General features: G+C 53.5%; 6 protein-coding genes across 6 annotated transcripts; 2 read left to right on the forward strand and 4 right to left on the reverse strand.

Moving 5' to 3' along the window:
- Positions 1 to 1,123: 1,123 nt before the first annotated feature.
- On the reverse strand, positions 1,124 to 2,119 carry Aspvir_001574 (uncharacterized protein; the record flags this gene model as incomplete). Its single annotated transcript, XM_043266694.1, has 1 exon — positions 1,124 to 2,119. The coding sequence occupies one exon, from the start codon at positions 2,117 to 2,119 to the stop codon at positions 1,124 to 1,126; it is 996 nt and encodes a 331-aa protein (XP_043122629.1).
- A 1,130-nt stretch (positions 2,120 to 3,249) lies between these two features.
- Aspvir_001575 (putative GTP cyclohydrolase II) lies at positions 3,250 to 6,349 on the reverse strand (the record flags this gene model as incomplete). Its single annotated transcript, XM_043266695.1, has 4 exons — positions 3,250 to 4,269; positions 4,892 to 5,173; positions 5,225 to 6,181; positions 6,242 to 6,349. 4 exons carry the CDS (start codon positions 6,347 to 6,349, stop codon positions 3,250 to 3,252), a joined length of 2,367 nt encoding a protein of 788 aa, XP_043122630.1.
- A 614-nt stretch (positions 6,350 to 6,963) lies between these two features.
- dbp5 (ATP-dependent RNA helicase DBP5) lies at positions 6,964 to 8,736 on the reverse strand (the record flags this gene model as incomplete). The annotated part of the gene is made up of 6 exons (XM_043266696.1): positions 6,964 to 7,245; positions 7,310 to 7,510; positions 7,566 to 7,803; positions 7,860 to 8,357; positions 8,419 to 8,581; positions 8,649 to 8,736. 6 exons carry the CDS (start codon positions 8,734 to 8,736, stop codon positions 6,964 to 6,966), a joined length of 1,470 nt encoding a protein of 489 aa, XP_043122631.1.
- An 827-nt stretch (positions 8,737 to 9,563) lies between these two features.
- Positions 9,564 to 12,065, forward strand: Aspvir_001577 (putative actin polymerization protein Bzz1; the record flags this gene model as incomplete). Its single annotated transcript, XM_043266697.1, has 6 exons — positions 9,564 to 9,608; positions 9,667 to 9,693; positions 9,766 to 10,293; positions 10,351 to 10,431; positions 10,483 to 11,620; positions 11,671 to 12,065. 6 exons carry the CDS (start codon positions 9,564 to 9,566, stop codon positions 12,063 to 12,065), a joined length of 2,214 nt encoding a protein of 737 aa, XP_043122632.1.
- Positions 12,066 to 14,642: 2,577 nt separating this feature from the next.
- Aspvir_001578 (putative Cu-dependent DNA-binding protein) lies at positions 14,643 to 15,032 on the forward strand (the record flags this gene model as incomplete). The annotated part of the gene is made up of 1 exon (XM_043266698.1): positions 14,643 to 15,032. One exon carries the CDS (start codon positions 14,643 to 14,645, stop codon positions 15,030 to 15,032), a length of 390 nt encoding a protein of 129 aa, XP_043122633.1.
- A 266-nt stretch (positions 15,033 to 15,298) lies between these two features.
- On the reverse strand, positions 15,299 to 17,954 carry Aspvir_001579 (putative cellobiose dehydrogenase; the record flags this gene model as incomplete). The annotated part of the gene is made up of 2 exons (XM_043266699.1): positions 15,299 to 15,718; positions 15,774 to 17,954. 2 exons carry the CDS (start codon positions 17,952 to 17,954, stop codon positions 15,299 to 15,301), a joined length of 2,601 nt encoding a protein of 866 aa, XP_043122634.1.
- Positions 17,955 to 18,069: the final 115 nt, after the last annotated feature.

An 18,069-nucleotide genomic window follows, 5' to 3' on the forward strand; every position in this document is an offset into this window, starting at 1 on the left:
CAGTCAGCAACACACCGCAAGCAATAGCCATTAACCGAGCGGAGGATACTCACAGGGGAGCCAGGCCCAGCCCAATGTTCCGGATTATACCAGAATCTCTGAGGAAATGTCCCCAGCCCAGGGTTATTATGATCGATGTATTGCTCGAATGTCGCGTTTCCAGAGAGCAGGTGGGCCTGCGCGCTCAGCGGAGGTGGCACAGGCACCTTGGGTATGGCAGACACCACCCCACAGAGATAAGACGCGACAAGCGTCAGCGAAGTAGCAACAGTCCGCATCCTGAGAATCTAGCCTTCCGTAACCTGGACCCCTCGAACTACAGACATAAAAGGGAAAGAGGAGAGAAGGGAAACAGGACAAGCCATTCTTATACGAAGTAGCTCTTCCCCCTCGGCTCGATAATGCTCTAAGCACCTAGTTATTGCCAGGTGAGGGGAAGCAAGCATGCAGCTACAGACATCCGGGCAGGACACAGACGAGCTAATTAATTGCATCTCAGCTAGCGCATGCAACAATCTTCATTGCAAGAATTTCTCTTAGCAATTAGCGCTGTTGGGAGGTAATGTAACGACAAGCACTCCCCTTGCAGGTTAGTTGTTGCTCCAATCGGACAACAAGGCTAGGCAGGCATCTCCAAGGCCCCACTGCTTAGGGCATTTTGTTATCTGCGCTGATTATCGTAGTGCATGATTCCTTGAATTGTGTCGTGTGCGATCTGATTTTCTGCTTCTACTTGCTGGTTCGGTTCGTGGAGTCGCTTCAGTAGGCATATTGTTCAATTCGGCAAGAAATTCAGGTCATGGCTGAAAAAGGAGACGCAAACAAACAAGGGAGTCAGGGACTCAGGGACAATGGCATACAACATGCCGCCCCACTCCGCGATCAACGAAAACATTTAAGGTACCCCGACGGAGGTCCGGGGTTGCGTGATAACGATAAGAGGGATGTAACCCTTTGAGTAATCGAATTGGACAAAAAACTCCTGCTTCGGCAGGCGGACACAACTAGTTTCATTCATTACTTAGGTCATTACTTAAGAGTACGAGAGTCTAGACTTCGTGATCCACATATACACAATTGCAAACGAGGACAAACTCGCAAACGGCGACTCTGACGACTCGCCTCACCAGCCGCTCTCCAACCCCCAGGCCTTAACGCGGAAAGAAGTCTTCTTGCTCAGATCGCTGCCAGAGACCGTGAGGGTATCCAGCGGACGGGTTGGGTAGAAACTCATCGTTCCAGTTTGAATGCCCTCAGCGAGGGAGACCTCGAGCAGCGAGCGGTCAATGACACCGGAAAAGGTGAATTTGCCGTTGTCGAAGGACTTGACGGTCGTGTTGAAGACGGGCCAGTAGCCGGTGCTGTTGGCCTGGGTGAAGAGATGGGTGCCCACACGGTTGATCCAGAAAAAGCCCGTGTCCAATCTGAGACCGCCATCGACGTACTCGCCCGAGGTTGAAGAGGTGAAGTTGAAGTATACCTGGCCCGTTGCGCCAGAGGACGGGATACCGTTGATCTTGACGTCGAAGGAGACGGCGTTGGACTTGACGTCCTTGAAGTTGAAGGTCACGTCGCCGTTCCGCGAGGGCTTGCCCTTCAGTGGCTTTTCGCGGACGGAGGCCATGTCGTCGAATGCTTGGTTAGTGACGACCCAGGAGCCGTCGACCTTGGTCAGAGTGTGCTCTTTGGGCAGCGACATGGAGCCTCTCCAGCCTTCGAGGGGGCCGGTAGGCACCTGCTGGGTGTAGTTCCAGTTGCTGGCCCAGCCGATGGAGAGTGGGGGCTCGTCCTCGGGGATGCCCGAGTACCACTGCGAGGCGTAGTTGTCCTTGGCGAAGTCATAGAGGGTCTCGTGGGGGGTTTCCGAAGAGAAGTGGCTTCCATTGAACGTTCCAACAACATAGAAAGTTCCCGAACCCCCGAGCGGCGCTCCGGGGTTGACGGAGATGAAAAGCACATACTTGGTGGGGTCCTCCGAGTCGGCGCGGTTGACTGAGAACTTGACGAGGTTAGGACATTCAAACTGCGTTCCCGGCAAACCCGGCTGGGTGAAGTTGGAGGCATGGGTCCATTCCTTGAGATTGGGCGACGTGTAGAACCCAATGACGCGATTGCACATGGTCAACGTGCTGGGCAGGATGAAATTAGATGTAATTGAGAAACTTACCGAAGCTAGAATGGGTCCCCGGGATACGGCTCGGAGAATTGCTTCCCCAATTTTTTCGGCTTTGTGCCGAACAGTAGCCCGATTTTGCCGTGCAACTTCTCCAGATATAGCTACTTTCCAGTGAGCATATTCTTTCCACCGAGTCAATCAGTGTCGCAAATCCAAGCCAATTCAAGTATCACTCATCGGATCAAAGATGATCTTGCAGCAAAGTCTCACGCCAGAAATATTTTGTCATCAACCACCCGGCCCGAGAGTGACGTCGATGTTGTCCTCAATGAGGTTGGCAACTCAGCTTGGCGAGATGAAATATCAAAATCCGGGACCTCGTCGGCGAAACCTCGTAGGCCAATGCAGCGACTCTGCATTTTACAATCCGGCTTTTCGTGTTCGGCACGTCAGAAGGGACCCCGTTGTCCAAGCTTGTTCTCTGACTGACCCCCGCAATGCCGGGCTGTTTTCGGATTTCGGAGGCGTGTCGGAGAAATTTCCCCAATGTTAGCAAAGGGACCTTCCTTTTGAGGACGATAGATTGAGATCTAGTATCTATCTACAAAGAGCTGTCTTAATTTTAGGTCCACAAAGCCTTGGGCCAGTTGCTCACGTTGAGGAAAACTGTGCGTTACAAAGATGCGGTTAAAAACACTGCTCACTTGCAATGTCGCGGATCCTGTTGACTGACAGACTGTTTTCATTCGCAATCCCTTGTCCAATGTCTCCTGAATACGTTGTTGCTCTTGTCTTCTCCGCTCTCACAATGCTGAAGTATGCTATATAGAAGTTTTGCAGTCCAGTACTGCGGCAGCTACCTATTACATTGTCTGTGCAGCTTATACGGTCCAGTGATCGATCAACACTTCGATAGGGACGCATCTCTCAAGGGCGGCTAGGCAATGCAAGCTTGATTTTCTTCAATACTATACCTGGTCCATGAGGTATAATTATTCCAGTCCAGCTTCATATGAAATGCTATTGCAGAAACATCAACCTTCCCTTTTGATCAGAAGACTGGAGCTCCACCTCAACCGTTTGCGCACTTGCCTCCATGCAGCTGACAGTAGCATTTGGTGAAGCAACCGCAACTATATACTTCTCTCAATCTCCGCAACCTCCGCCATCACCTCCCGCACCATCTGCTTCACTCCTTCACTAGGCTCCTCATACGGCGTCCGAGGCCTGAGCTTTTCCTCTGCCCCCTCAATCCCCGCCAGAGACGCACTAAACACCGCCGTGGCATTCTTGGTCGCCGCAATCCCACTCTTACACGGACTCTCCGCCAGCGCCGCCTTCCGCTGCAACTGCATCGCCTCATCCACCTTCCCAGCCCTGTAGAGCTCATACACCCGCGCCGCCGTCCGCGGAAACACATTCGCAAACGCCGCAATGCACCCCGCCGACCCAACACTCAGCCCCGCAAGCAGGAAATCCGACTGCCCCCCATAAACCGCAAACTCGTCCTGCGAGAACGTCGCTGCCAGTCGCGTGATCTTCCCCACAGACGCACAGGTGAGCTTGACACCCACCACATTCGAGACCCCGTCGGCACGCGCCGCCGCCGACTCGCGCACGATCGCAGTCATCGTCTCAGAGTCAATGTCAACCCCGTTGCACACGCCGGGGAAATTGTAGATGATCACCGGCAGCGGGGCCCGCGCAGCTACGTCCGCGAAAAACCGCTTCACGACGCTCATGGTCGTCGCCTTGCCGAAGTAGGCGGGCGGAAGCACGAGGAGGTAGTTCGCGCCCGCGGCCGCCGCGTCCGCTGCTAGCTCCAGCGTCTGCTTGGTGGAGTGGGCGCCGACGCCGGCCATGAGGGGGTAATCTGGGCCGACGGCCTCGCGGGCGGCGGCGATAAGCTGGGCGCGTTCTTCGCGGGTCAGCAGGAAGGCTTCGGAGTTTGTGCCGAGGATGACCAGTCCCGCGAGGCCGGTTTTGGAGAGGTAGGCGTAGTATTTCTTTTGGGAGTCGAGGTCCAGGGTGTCTGTGTTGTGGTTGAAGAAGGTCACCGCTGGACACCAGACGCCCGGTTTAGGGACGTGGGGTTGCGGAGAGACTGCGGGGGATTGCGTGTGTGAGCCCATGGTGGAGTAGCGTTCTGACAGCTGAGACATAGATGAAGGGCAGTTCAAGTTTGAGAATAGTTCGTAATGACAAAGCGTGGCAGAGCAGGGGCTTTATATTTGGTATAGCTACAGCTGTACCTCTCGAGAGGTATGATTTACCGAAAAGAGCGGGGAAATCGGGAAAAGAATCCGTGTCGGATGGCGACCCGAAGTACCTCTCTAGGAAATAATAAAACGCATCATATTATGCATATTAGGATCGTAGATTGTGCTATCGGAATAACGGAAAGAAGAACGATCTGTGAAATACGCACTTAGGGCTTGAATTGGCAGCTCGCCCGATATTATAAGTTAGCCAGTACAGCTAATAGCTTGACAGACTGAAACAAACAGCCAGGAGGTCCTCCTGCAATACTTTGCAGGAAAGCTACATGGCCTTCATCACTTGCAGTCGCTTACTATCTGGTGACTTTTGCTAGTACTAAACCCAATTCGTTAAACACCTAAGCCCATACCAATCGGGATGCCCGGAAAGGTCAATTGATATCAAACTGATCGTATCATTCTTCAAGACAAGGTTGAGCTTGTGAATAGACCATATATAGCAGGTTAATGCTTGTCAGAGTTAGCAAGGACGCCTACACAGAAAGGCTCTACTTACCGTGACATCCTCCCATTTCTCCCAGCCACGGCCCTTCACTGCCGCCAGTTCTTCCAGTGTATACTGTCTACCTGTCGTGAAGTAGCCGGCATTGATCTTCGCATCGATCTCAACGCGCGAGTCGCTCGGTATCAATTCCTCCGGGATTGGCACACGCTCGAGGATCTTGATTCCTGACTGGACGATGGCATCGTGCTTCATGTTGGACATGGACAACATGCGGTCGACCTTCTTGATCCCAAGCCAATGAAGGATGTCTGGCATCAGGGCTTGAAAGCGCATCTATACGCTCGTTAGTACGATTTCATCTTGTTTGAACGTGGTGTAACCCACATCTCGCACTCCAGCAATGTTCTCCGTCCGAGTAAAATATTTGTCGGCCGTGTCACCGCCACGCTTGCGAGCATTGTACACGAGGTACTTGATCACTTCGCCCAGAGCACGGCCTTCCTTTCGGAAATATATAACCACTCCACTGCCCCCGTTCTGGGCTTCGCGGATTGCTTCCCGAATACCGAACGCCAGATACGGCCGGCATGTGCAAATGTCCGACTGGAAGACGTCACTTCCATTACATTCATCGTGAATCCGCAGCGCCAGCTTCACATTCTCATCAGAAACACGCTCCGGTGGACCAAAGATGTAAACAGTCAACCCCCCAATAGGAGGAAGGAAAACCTTCAAATCAGGCCTGGTGATCAACTCCGGATAGCTTCCACCGGTATGCTCGAACAGGGTACGCCGCAGCGTCCCCTCATCAACCCCAAACCGATCCGCAACACCAGGCAAATACCACACCGGCTCAACCGCGACCTTGGTAACGCGCACCTCCCCCGAGGAATCCACAACAATCGACCCATCAACATCCAACTGCCCATTCTTCACAGCCTCCCCGATCTCCGCCAGTTTCATATTCGCCCGCGTAACAGCCATCGTGGGCCGGATATCCCAGCCGGCATCCAGCTCCTCCCGGAACTGGTTGACGACATCATGCCCGAACGGGTCCATGGAGACGATCTTCGTCTTGTCCGCCCACGCAGGCTGCCAGGGGAAGTTGAACGTGGGCTGGCTGTTCCTGAAGTCCGGGCGGAAGTTCACATCCAGCTCTCCCGCCGCGATCGCCAGCGCGTTGTAGATGCTGTAGCTGCCGCCGTGGGCGCCCATGGCGTTTCGTCGTTTGAGCATCCCCGCGCCGCGGGTGACGATGACCGGACCACGGGATTTGGCATCGGGTGCGCCCCATACGAGGGGGACGGGATCTACGCCGCTTTGGCCGGGGTAGGTGGTCAACTGAAGGGGGATTTTAGTTCAAACCGCGTTCCGGATTGCATGGTTGTATTTGGTACGTACCACAATGTGCTTGCTGTAACCAGTTGTCGGGGCCGTAGGGGATGTAGGGGTTGTAGGGGACTGGATGCTCGGAGCTTCGGGCATGGCGGCTGTGGTTGTGTCCCCCATATTGTAAGTCAGTGTAGAGATGAGATGATATCTCGAAGCAGATGAAAATAGTGACTTTGGAAGAGTAGAGTCAAGAGATGACGAGAGGAGGAAGAATAGGAAGAGCGTTGTCCTCCTGCATCTGCATGTGACTTGTTATCTCGTAGGTTAGGTTCTCTCCGCATCTTATCAGGCATCCCGGCAGATACCCCTCTTTTCCATTCCTTTCCAGACAGACTGCTTCTCACCGCTAGAGTCATGGATATTCCTTCATATCTGTACAATGAGTTGGTCTAATAGCCAATTGCCCAAGTACAAGTACAACAATCCATAACTTGCGACCAGTAATCCACGAAGCTTGACATATTCCTTATCAGTTACTACGGAGGATCGGAGATATCCGACCCCACAGTTCCGCTATGACGGCATCGCCGACCATGGCGCCTGATATATGGTCCCAGAGCTAGAGATACCTCAACAAGACGATAAGGATTTATACGTCAATGGTATCTATTATCTCCCTGCATGTGTTTGTAGGCATCAAAGTTTACTATCATCACTGTGTACACGTAAAACGTAGCCCAAGCCATTTATTCGTCGGACAATAGACAGCGCTGGAGCAAGCCCGTCCTCCCCTATTCCTTCCCGCCTGCAAATTTTGGGTTGGCGCGCGAGTTCTTGATGGTTTTCTTAATAATGTCTTCCACCTCATCCCAGTCCTTGGTATCAACGCGCTGAATCTCACAGTTAAAGTATGTCTGAATCTGGTTGAGCATTTCCCATTCCTCGCGGTTCGACACGAATGAGATAGAGACACCAACGCGACCGAAACGACCCGTACGACCGATACGGTGCAAGTAAGTCTGGAAATCTGCCTGTCGTCCAGGTACGTTGGGCTGATGGAGTTCTGGAATATCCTAGAGGGGGTTAGACACATAAGACACAATAATGGAGTCTCGGAAAGACGAAGCGTGAACTTACATAGTTGATAACCATAGAGACAGTGGAAACATCAATTCCTCTGGCAAGAACATTGGTTGCGATCAAGACCTTGGCTTCGCCTTTGCGGAACTGATCGATAATTGCGTCGCGTACTGAGGGATCCCTCTCACCAGTCAATGATACCACAGTGTGTCCTTCAGCCGTCATTCGCTTCTCGATTTCTTGAGCTGCTACACGAGTCTGGGGGCTGATCAGCATGATGCCGTTAATGACGTGGCGCAGTGGGTTTACTAACCTGGACGAAAATAATAGACGATCCGACAGTAAGCAGTCCATAAAGCTGAACAAGGGTTTTGTACTTGTCCTCTGCATCCGAACAATCAAGGTAGAGCTGCTTGATTCCCTCAACAGTCAATTCTTCATGCTGAAGTGTAATCTCGTTCGCGTTAGGTGCAAACTTCGACGCGTATTGATGAACGTGTTCTGGAAAAGTGGCTGAAAATAGGACGACCTGGATATCCCGCGGGAGAAGACTAGTAACGTCAGCCGGAACGGCGGTAGTAGATGCAGAGTATGACTCTTAACTTACGCTTTAACACGGATGCACTGATCGCCGAGACCTTGCTGGTCGAGCATGTTATCGGCCTCGTCGAGAACGAGCACTTTGAGCTTGTTGGGGATAAAAGTACGCCTCTTGATCATGTCCCCCACGGTTCCGGGAGTGCCAACGACAATAGAGCACTCCAGTCTTTTGGGACGGCTGTCTCTGTCGGTCGGAACAGCTGCGCCAATAATGAGTCCATCAACGAATTGGCCCATGACTTGGACGACGCCGAGGATCTGCCGGGCAAGCTCTCGCGTAGGGGCCAAGATCAACGCCTGAGGGGTCTTCTGCATTTGCTCCGTCGACAGGTCGACACGACTCAATGCGTTCAAAACGAAAGCGGCGGTCTTTCCGGTACCAGACTGAGATTGGCCGACCAAATTCTTAGGAGGGTTGTTCAATAGTAGAGGCAGGGCTCGTTCTTGGATCTTCGAAGGCTTGCGGAAGTTCATGTTCGACAGCCCTTTCAGAATACGGGGGTCGCTGTTGGGTCGCAAAGAGATTAGTTACAAGCGACAATGCACACGAAACGATGCGCCCTTACAGTCCAAGGTCCTCAAAGTTCTTGACAGAGTAGAGTGGGTTGTTGGGGTCGGCTTGTAGGTCGCTGAGCTTGACTTCAACGTTGTACTCCGGCTCGTGGAGGTCGGAGCCACCAAGTTGCGCGGGAGCACCATCTGTCTGATCGCCTGGGGTCGCGGGTGTTTCTGCTTGCAACAGATTAGTCGTATGTTCGATCTGATCCGCCGAAGAGGGATAATATGGCGCTCGTACCGGAAGTGTTTGATTCATCGGGTTTCGTGACGCGATCGGCGAGAGAACCGCCCGTTGGGGCGTCTTCGACTGGCTGTTCTGAGGCCATAATAGGTGACTTCAAGAGAAACTGAAGAGACTAAAGACGAAAAGGTGGTCCAGTAGTTTCGAAGCTGTAAGCAGGCGGGTAACACCCAGAGCTCTGTGGAGAGTTTTTGGGAGGCAAACAGCGGGGTAAATGAGAGATAGACAAGAGTAAGGATAGAATCAGATGATTAAAGGAGGGACTCTATCACAGTGCAAAGACCAAGAGCCGAAATCGCACAGACGCCGATGCGAATCGCGAGATGATAGGTAGCAATTCAAGCTTAAATCCCCAAGGAATCAAGCCGTGACTGCGCTTCAGGAGCACAATAATGACGGTAGAAAAACCCAGCCAGGCGATAACGTGTAATTGACACTTTCCCTCTTTTGGGTAATCCCCTGACTAGCGCTGAACGGAAGGCGGTGAGAACAATTACGTAGTGTTACCGGACGGTACAGAATGGTAACTTCAGTGCCAGGGCAACTGGGGTTTTTGAGGCCTGGATGGCCTGAGGCCGCTGTTTTGGTATTGTCACAGCCTTCTCAGCCCAATGAGTCCATGAACCATCAGCCATCATCCCCGCTTCCGCAATGCCCGCACCAACGCCGGAGTTAAACATGAGATGACAATAGCCTTTTGGTCGCTTCTTATCAGACATTTCCTATTTTTATTAGTCTCACCGACTTGTGACACCTTACTGGCTGCATCAAACGCCAAAGGACGTCAGCACGTGGGGAATTGTGGCTTCTCTTGCACGAACGAACGTGGCCACCTAAGTACACGCTACACCCAGGTTTGGCTTTCTGACACTGTGTCTTATGCGCCGGGATACATCAGAGGCCCTCTGAAAGATGGCAACAGCGGACGTTGCTCCTCATTTTGGGGCGGAGCTAAAGGTAAGGTTTACCATCAGCGCACTTGAGAATGGCTACCTAATACCTTGTGTTGACATAGGACGCATTTAAACCAGTGAACAATTGGGTACGTACCGAAGTCGCTTCCCCGCATTTTGTCCGCAAGACGAAGAACGACAGTGTTGAACGTCACTCATAGGTGTCGAATGGGATACAATGGCTCGACGAGATACAACAGTTTTATCGCGAGCGGAGCGCGATCGAGAAGGAATATGCCGCCAAACTCACTACTCTCTGTCGGAAATACTACGATCGCAAGGCGAAGAAAATCAGCAGCCTGAGCGTTGGAGACAATCCTATAATGACCCCGGGCTCCCTCGAAAGCGCCTCCCTTACCACCTGGACGACGCAATTGACCGCTGTCGAATCGCATGCCGCGGAACGGGACAAGTTTGCCTCGGAGCTGGTCGCGCAAGTGGCGGAGCCTCTCAAGCAAGCAGCGGCGCAGTACGAAGAACTTAGGAAATGCCATGTGGACTTTCATGCAAAGCTGGAGAAGGAGAGAGACTCATCGTATAGTGAGCTGAAGAAGGCAAAGGGGAAATATGACGGGGCATGCCAGGAGGTCGAGGCGCGCAGAAAAAAGATGGAAAGTTCGTTTGACCATGGGAAGTCGAAGGCGCAAGCTGCCTATCAGCAGCAGATTTTGGAAATGAATAATATCAAGGTGAGCTGGCCGTTCTTTTCAATCCCTGCCTGGCCTGGTCTTGCTAATATGTCGAAGAACATGTACCTCATCAGCATAAATGTGACCAACAAGATGAAGGAGAAATATTTCCATGAATATGTGCCAGAGCTTCTTGATGTGAGTAGATGGCCTCAGATCACAGAAGGGTGGATTGCTCACTGCGCATAGGGATTGCAAGACCTGAACGAGACCCGGGTGACAAAACTCAACTCGGTATGGTCACTCGCAGCTCAGTTAGAGAAAGCTTCTCTCTCTAAAAGTATGGACCACATGTCACATCTACTGAACGAGATCCCTCGAAACGTACCGCACCTTGACTCGCTCATGTTCCTTCGTCACAACGTCACCCAAGTGCAGGAACCTGCCAACATGGTATTCGAACCCAGTCCTATCTGGCATGATGACGAGTCGATGATTACAGATGAGTCAGCCAAAGTGTTTCTGCGCAACCTACTCAGCAAGGGCAAGACGCAAGTCCGGGACCTGCGAGTCGAGTCCGACCAGAAGCGACGGGAAGTTGAGAACGCCAAGCGTGTACGAGAAAATGTCCGGCAAGGGAAGGACAACCGGAACGAAGTCGAGGTGGTCCGGTCCATATTTTTCTTGCAGGAGGCGCTCCATGAGACAGACCGGAAACGACTGGCCTCAGAGGTTGAAACGTCGACCATCATGTCGGTCGTGGGCGATTTGTCTCTAGGAGCCAAGAATCACAATTTCAAGTCGCAGACATTCAAGATCCCAACCAACTGCGATCTTTGCGGGGAGCGCATTTGGGGACTATCAGCCAAGGGCTTTGATTGTCGGGACTGCGGGTACACATGCCACAGCAAATGTCAGATGAAGGTACCCGCGGAATGTCCTGGCGAGCAGACCAAGGAGGAGAAGAAGAAGCTCAAGGCAGAGCGACAAGAGCAAGCCGGTGCCATGCCAGCGCTCGAAATTACACCATCGAACGGAACGTCGGCCGCGCCATCGCTCACTCGGCAAAATACGATGAACTCTTTGAGCTCCGGATATGCGGCGAGCGCAAACCGATCGTTGTCAAATGTCACCAGCCAACCCGCCAGCGCAACAGAGCCTGCTGTGCCTGCTGAGACCAAACCGGCCAGCGCCGCTCCGAAGAGGAATCGGGTTCTCGCACCACCTCCGACACAGTATGTTAGTGCTCCAGCGGCAAGTGAGTTGCCATCCGCTCCCGCCAAATCAGGTGAGCCGCGTGGAAAGATGTTGTACTCGTATCAAGCTGGAGGGGCGGACGAAATCACAGTGCAGGAAGGGGATGACGTGGATATTATCGAACCTGATGGTAAGTTTGCCGTTGACGAGTGAAGAATCATCCTAATTGAGGTTTTCTAGATGGCTCTGGGTGGATGCGCGTTCGCGCTGGATCGCGAGAAGGCCTCGTCCCAGCCTCATATGTGGAAGTGGCACCGACAGCATCCCCTGCGCCCACGGCCAGTCCCGGATTGACCGATCGGCCGGGCTCTACGTACTCGAACTCGTCTGCCTCGCTAGCTGGCAGTATGGCGCCTAAGCGGGTTGGGCCTGCAGTCGCCCCTCGACGAGGGGCAAAGAAATTGCAATACGTCGAAGCGCTGTATGATTACGAGGCGCGCAGCGACATGGAATGGAGCATGGTGCAAGGCGACCGGTTCGTGCTGGTCAACCGGGACAGCGGGGACGGATGGGCCGACGTCGAACGGGGAGGGGTCACCAAAAGTGTACCTGCGAACTATATACAGGAAGTGTAAACGTGGCATCGTGCGGTTTTAAGCTTATTGTTAGGCGGTTGGCTTCATTACGACCATATTTATCTATAGCTTAGCATTGGTGGCATCAGCAGCGTGTGAATGGATAGTTATGCGATTGTCTACGCTTCGTGGCGCCCTACTTTAGGTTTGAACTCATTGGCAATTGGATCGCAATAGTATGTAGACATGATCTGTTAGGACGATCGGTCTCATGATCTGACAATAGCAGATACGAGGTCGTCCACTGGAAACCAAACTGACCAGGGGATAACCTGCCAGCCTGTCATCATAGAAAGGACCTTCCTTTCAGAGCAAGCGCAGTCGGAAATCAAAGTACTGTGCACAAGCCACGCAGAAGACACCTTAATTTCAGCCGCCGTTTCCCCTCAGAATTCTATTGGAGGCTACACTGCAGATGATGGGATCGTTTCTATAAGGCACAGATCTAGAAAGTGCCGAAAAGTGTGGTAGTGTTGGTGAGTGTACTTTGTACGTAGGAGGGGTTATGGGAAGACGGGAAATTGATACCGAAGTTGGCTACGCAGCTTGCAACATGGTAGATGAAATTTGTTCACCGGTAGGATTGTGTTCTTTCTTTTGAGATTTTGCATGAAATTCTCCGGTCAAAAGGGACGAAACCACTACGGGGCAGATAGAGTAGTATACAAACAGGACCACTACAACTCCCAAACTACGCGTGAAAATCGCGCAGAAAATTAGGAGAGCCACGATCGTATCAGGAAATACCTCATAGTAAATCAGATACAACATAGAAGATAACCATGGAAAATCGGCGGCGATTTACACTGCGCCACGGGCCTCTATCTGGCTTGTGCTGAAGCTCTAGTCTAGTCGCTGCTACTGCTGCCGGGTATGCAGTGCTCAGCCACCTCCATCAAGCGAGATGATCTACACATTCATATGATTTTGATTACGAGCGGAGAGGAATGATAGTATTCCGATTGATAATGGATTGGAAATGATATTATTCGGTTATATTGGAGTTAGTCAATGATGCATGTCATTGATGCTCAGGCAAATTGATGCTCAAGTGTGTACTCTACTCTGTACATTGTCGTCTGTAATCTGTAAATGTGCATGTCTACTCCAGCCTCATAGTGACCCGAGCGTCCCAGTCAAGCTCTAATTGTCTTGTCCTCGTCTTAATTTTTCTTCTCTAGCAGATCACGTTGTTTGACATTATTATTATTATTATCGCAAGACATTGAGGATCCGTAACACCAGGCAGCAAGATTGGTTTTCCTTTGGAAGAGGGGCGGTCTGAAAGAGAGTCTCGAGGACCGAATGTATGAGGGAATTTGCTGGACCACCAGTTGTGATCAATGCTAGGACGAATCTGGCATCTCCCTGGCATTGCCCACTTGCACTGTTAAAGGATGAAATGATATTGCCAGCTTACACCAGCATCTCCCGTCTTTCTGCTTTGCTGCTTTGGGGGATAGCTGAGAGAAACTGGAAATACCCCTATCCCTGGGTTTCATTTGCGGGAGCCGAGGGTCGAAAATCCCTCATCGCTAGTCTCATTCATCGGTTTCCATCTCGAGCATATCCAACAATGGTAGTAGCTGTTGTGTATACACCACCGCACACAAGGCTCCATCCAAAGGAAATTTCCTGCTGATTCCTCAGAGGATCCTCATTTTTTGACAACCACCAAAATGTCGAATATTTCTCCATCCGCACCAATCATATCCTCTTAGATTCAATGATATCGTAAAAATTGGTCTCCGTCACCTACCCAAGTGGGAATTCACTTTGCCTGCAGGCCGTGGCTGCAAGACAAGACGATCTCCGGACACCTGAGGCAGGCAGCTCCAGCTCCAGCTCCAGCTCTATTCCCTTTTAATCCTCCCAACACTGCCCTATGATGCATTGTCTCATCCCCTCTCCGTCAGTCCACGTATAAATTCCTCCTCCTCATCCCTCACCATGGCTTCTTCCTTTCATATCATGAAGGGATGCTCATCGACGGTGAAAAGTGGGCTTGTGAAGCTTGCGTCCGCGGGCACCGTGTGACAACCTGTAAACACAATGGTACCTCCATCCACCTCTTCTCTCCTCCAATTTCAGTCAGACTCACAATCACAATCACAGATCGACCATTGATGCGCATCGCCAGAAAGGGTCGCCCCTTTTCGACCTGCTCTGTATGCAACTGCACCCCATGCCAAGCTCCAGAGGAGCACACCAAGCTCAGACGTGAGGCAGAGTCCAAGTCTCAATCTTCAAAAGTAGATGTCACCAGACAAGAGGGGGAAGCACCGTCTTGATTTTGCTTTTCTTTGGGCTTTGTCGTGTGCCATGCATCCTTCTCAGGCAGTCGTTCGCTGATATGGTCTTTCTCCGGTTCGGTTTCTCCAGAAATCATCCGGTAGACCCTCCCGTCCAAACAGCGCCTTCCACCCCATCGCGCCTCGTCCTTCGCTCGACTCTAAAACGCCGGCCACCAGCCACGCAGCGATCCCAGCACCGCTTGCAAGTCATCCTGGCGCAGGGGGCGCGGTCCCCGCACGACCGGGACCTTCTCCGCGTTCCCGCAGCTTGACAGATGCCCAGATGGGTACGACGAGCCGCAGTCCCGGCTACGCATCCGGCCAGGCACACGCACACGCACACGGGCATCCTCATCCCGGCGCGCGATCCTCCGCCCCAGCACTCTCAGTTCCACTCCCAGTATTCACGTCCGCGCCCCCACCCTCGCACTTCCCGCTAACCTGCGGCTCGTTCGCGTCCCCTGCCCTCGCCTCCGTATCGGACATCCCCGTCTCGATGTCGCTGATGCACGGCGACGCGCACGGCACCGGGTTCCTCTTCGCGGACGGCGCGGGCGGGTACGCCGGTGACGGGGTCTTCTCGCTGGACGATCTGGATGTGGGAGTGGGCGCGAGTGCGATGATACAGGCCGAATGGGGGGGTCAGTTCTGGCTGGGAGATGATTCTGTGTGATCCGATGATTCTGGCTGATGATGATTACGATGCGATGATTTTCTTTTCTTTTTGGTTTCGGGGGGTTCTCGTGTTTATACTATACAAGGTTTTTGTCCGTGGGATAACAGGACCATGGCCATGAGCGTTATATTCTTGTAAATGAGGAATAGATTGTGGATTGAGTGAGTTTGCACTAGATTATAATGGAGAATATAGGTATCCATTGAGCTATATATCTAACACATCGTTCACTGACTGTCACGCTTAGTGGCTCTCCCAGGGACCTAGGCAAACGTAGGCAGAACGGTCACGGTCGTGGTAGCAGTCACAACAACCTGCTTGGTCACGGTAACCACATCCACAGACGTCACCCACTCCGTGACGGTAGCCACACCACCGCCCTCGGCCTTGGCTGTCGTAGAAGCAGCTGCTGTTTCGGTTTCGGTAGCCGCCGCAGCGGAGGTCACAGCTCCACCCCCGACAGGGGTTTCCCGACCACCCGTAGGAGCAGGAACTGCAATCTCAGTGTTGGACGCGGAAGCAATGGCGGTGTTCTGGCTCGGGGCGGAAACAACAACGCTGGAGGAGCCGGGGCCGCTGCCCTGCGCAAGGATACGGGCGACGGCGGCCTCGGCGGCGATCATGACGATGGCCTGGGTGTTGCCGGTTGGCAAATCCGGGTGGATACTCGCGTCGACGATGTACTATTTTTGTCAGTTTAGAATCGGGGGGCCGGAGGGGGATACAGGAAGAACTTACTAAGTTGTCGGTACCGTAGACCTTGGCGTTGGTGTCCACGACGGACGTGCCGTTGCGGCGGCCGTCGTCGGTGCCCATCTTGGCTGTGCCGACGAAGTGGTCGCCGCTGGTCATTTTGGCGAGGATCTCGGCCGCGGAGGTGTAATCCTGGACGGTGTAGGAGGCTTTCTTGAGGTCGTCGAGGAGCTCCTGCAGGAACGATGTAAGGGCCTCCTTGTCCTCAGCTGTCTGCAGCCAGGGATCGGTTTCGATGGTTGTGGAGCCGGCGGCGTTGATGCCTAGGACGCCGGAGGAGGTGGCGCCGTGCGTTAGGTACAGCTTCATGGTGATGACGCCGTCGCCGCCGGGGCTGCAGGAGGCCTGGTAGGAGCGGGTGACGCCGTCGCTGGCGACGTTTGAGCTCCAGAATTGCAGACGGTGGCCGCCTTGGGTGAGGATGCCGGAGCCGCTGGCGTACATGCGCTGCGCGAGGGAGTTGGTGGCGGGGATGACGCTGGAGGTGTTGAAGGCCGTGAAGTTGGCGCCGGTGCTGACTTTGATGGTGAACATGGGGTGGTCTTTGAGGTTGTGGCCAACAGGGAGGTTGATCCAGTCCTGAGCGGGGAGGGTGATTCCGGTACTGCCGGTCTGGACGGTCTTGATCTGGTTGGCAGGGCCGATACCAGAGTTGAAGAGGATGCGAGGCGTGGACAGAGCACCCGCAGCGAGGATGACCTTGCCACCTGGACGGATCCGGATGAGCTCAATACCTCCCGAGGCGTTCTGAACCTCCACGCCGGTGACGTGGCCGCCCGTGCGGATCAGACGGCGGACCGTGGTCTGCAGACGCAGGGTGAAGTTGTCCTTGTTTTGGACCAAAGGGAGGTAGGTACGCACAGGACCAGCTCGGATGCCATCGGCGACCGACCAGGACGGGTAACTAAACGCCTTGTGCTTCTCGTTGGGCTGCTTGTGCTGATCAACAGACTTCCATCCGAGACCGCTCAAAAAGGAAGACAGCACGGTGTACATGCCCTGATCGTATCGGCGGCCGTCAGCGGACGGGAGGAGACTTCCCGGGTTTCTCTCGTAGAAGCGGGCAGCGGCATTCTTGACATCTTGCCACTTCCAGCCGGCAGGCCACTTGTCGTCAAAGTCTGCTTCCTGTGGGTAAATCAAGGCCATCGCGTTGACGATCGTGCCGCCTCCGAGAACACATCCCGCCATGCCGGCTGTATCTGAGCACAGGTAATCCCCAACGACACCAAGAGTGGTAAGTGCCTGGTTCAGGGCTGGGATATCCACGGGCGCCAGGGTCTTGTTCCATGCAAGAGCGTCAGACGCACCCATCTCGACAGTCGGGGCAACTCCACGCTCGATCAGCAGAACGCGCTTGTTTGCCTCCGCCAGGCGTTCCGCAGCCACGATACCAGCCGCACCGCCTCCCACAACGATGTAGTCGTATGTGGAGTTCGAAACCGTCGGGGTCACGGTGGCAACAGGGCTGCGACTAGGGGACGCGGTGACAGACGCAGACGCGGAAGGAGTGCTGGAGGGCGATCCGCCAGTCGACTTGGCCATGGCAGCCCAGGTGGAGTACTTGGAGGACTTGGCCTGGCCGAGGAGCATCTCAAAGCTACCAAAGCCAGCGGCATGGTATGTCAAAGCCGAAGAAGCCGAGGCAGGAGTGGTAGGGCTGGTCTTGCTGAGGGCCCAGCCAAGGAAGTACGTTTCATCGGTGGCATCGAATGTCGCTGGTTGTCCGAGGATGCAGCCACTGCAAAGGAAAGTATAAGTGAGATGAGTGCTGTTGACGGAAGTGCCCTCGGCGATCTCGGTGAGACTGGCGTCTCCGCTGTATACGTCCGGGTTGGCATAGGTGGTTGTCTTGCGCAGACTCGACACAGCCGAATTCCCATTTGGCCAGGCAGCGATCAAAAGAGCCGAGGTCATGGAGCCACCCAGACTGACACCACCCCATCCTTTCGAGCTGTCCAGCGGGACCACCAGTTGACCAACAAAGTCGGTTCCTACGGTCTCCGGGAGAGCCAGACCGAAGCAGAATCCAGTATCCTCATCGCACCATCTCTGAAAGTCGATCCCGGATGCCGAGTCACTGTAGGCGGAGGAGTTGTAGTTTGCCGCAAAGGCGCCGAGCGTCGAGCTCAAGGCTACGAAGCCACCGAAAAGAAAGGAACGCATTTTATCTTCGGTCGATCAGAACGAGAAAGAAAGCAAGGTCGCAAACAACCAGCGTATGCTAAAGACAAAATCTGATAATGAATGAAAGGAACGGGATAGCCGACCCAGCAGCAGC

This window comes from Aspergillus viridinutans (assembly GCF_018404265.1).
Source record: "Aspergillus viridinutans IFM 47045 DNA, scaffold_1, whole genome shotgun sequence".
NCBI lineage: Eukaryota > Fungi > Ascomycota > Eurotiomycetes > Eurotiales > Aspergillaceae > Aspergillus > Aspergillus viridinutans.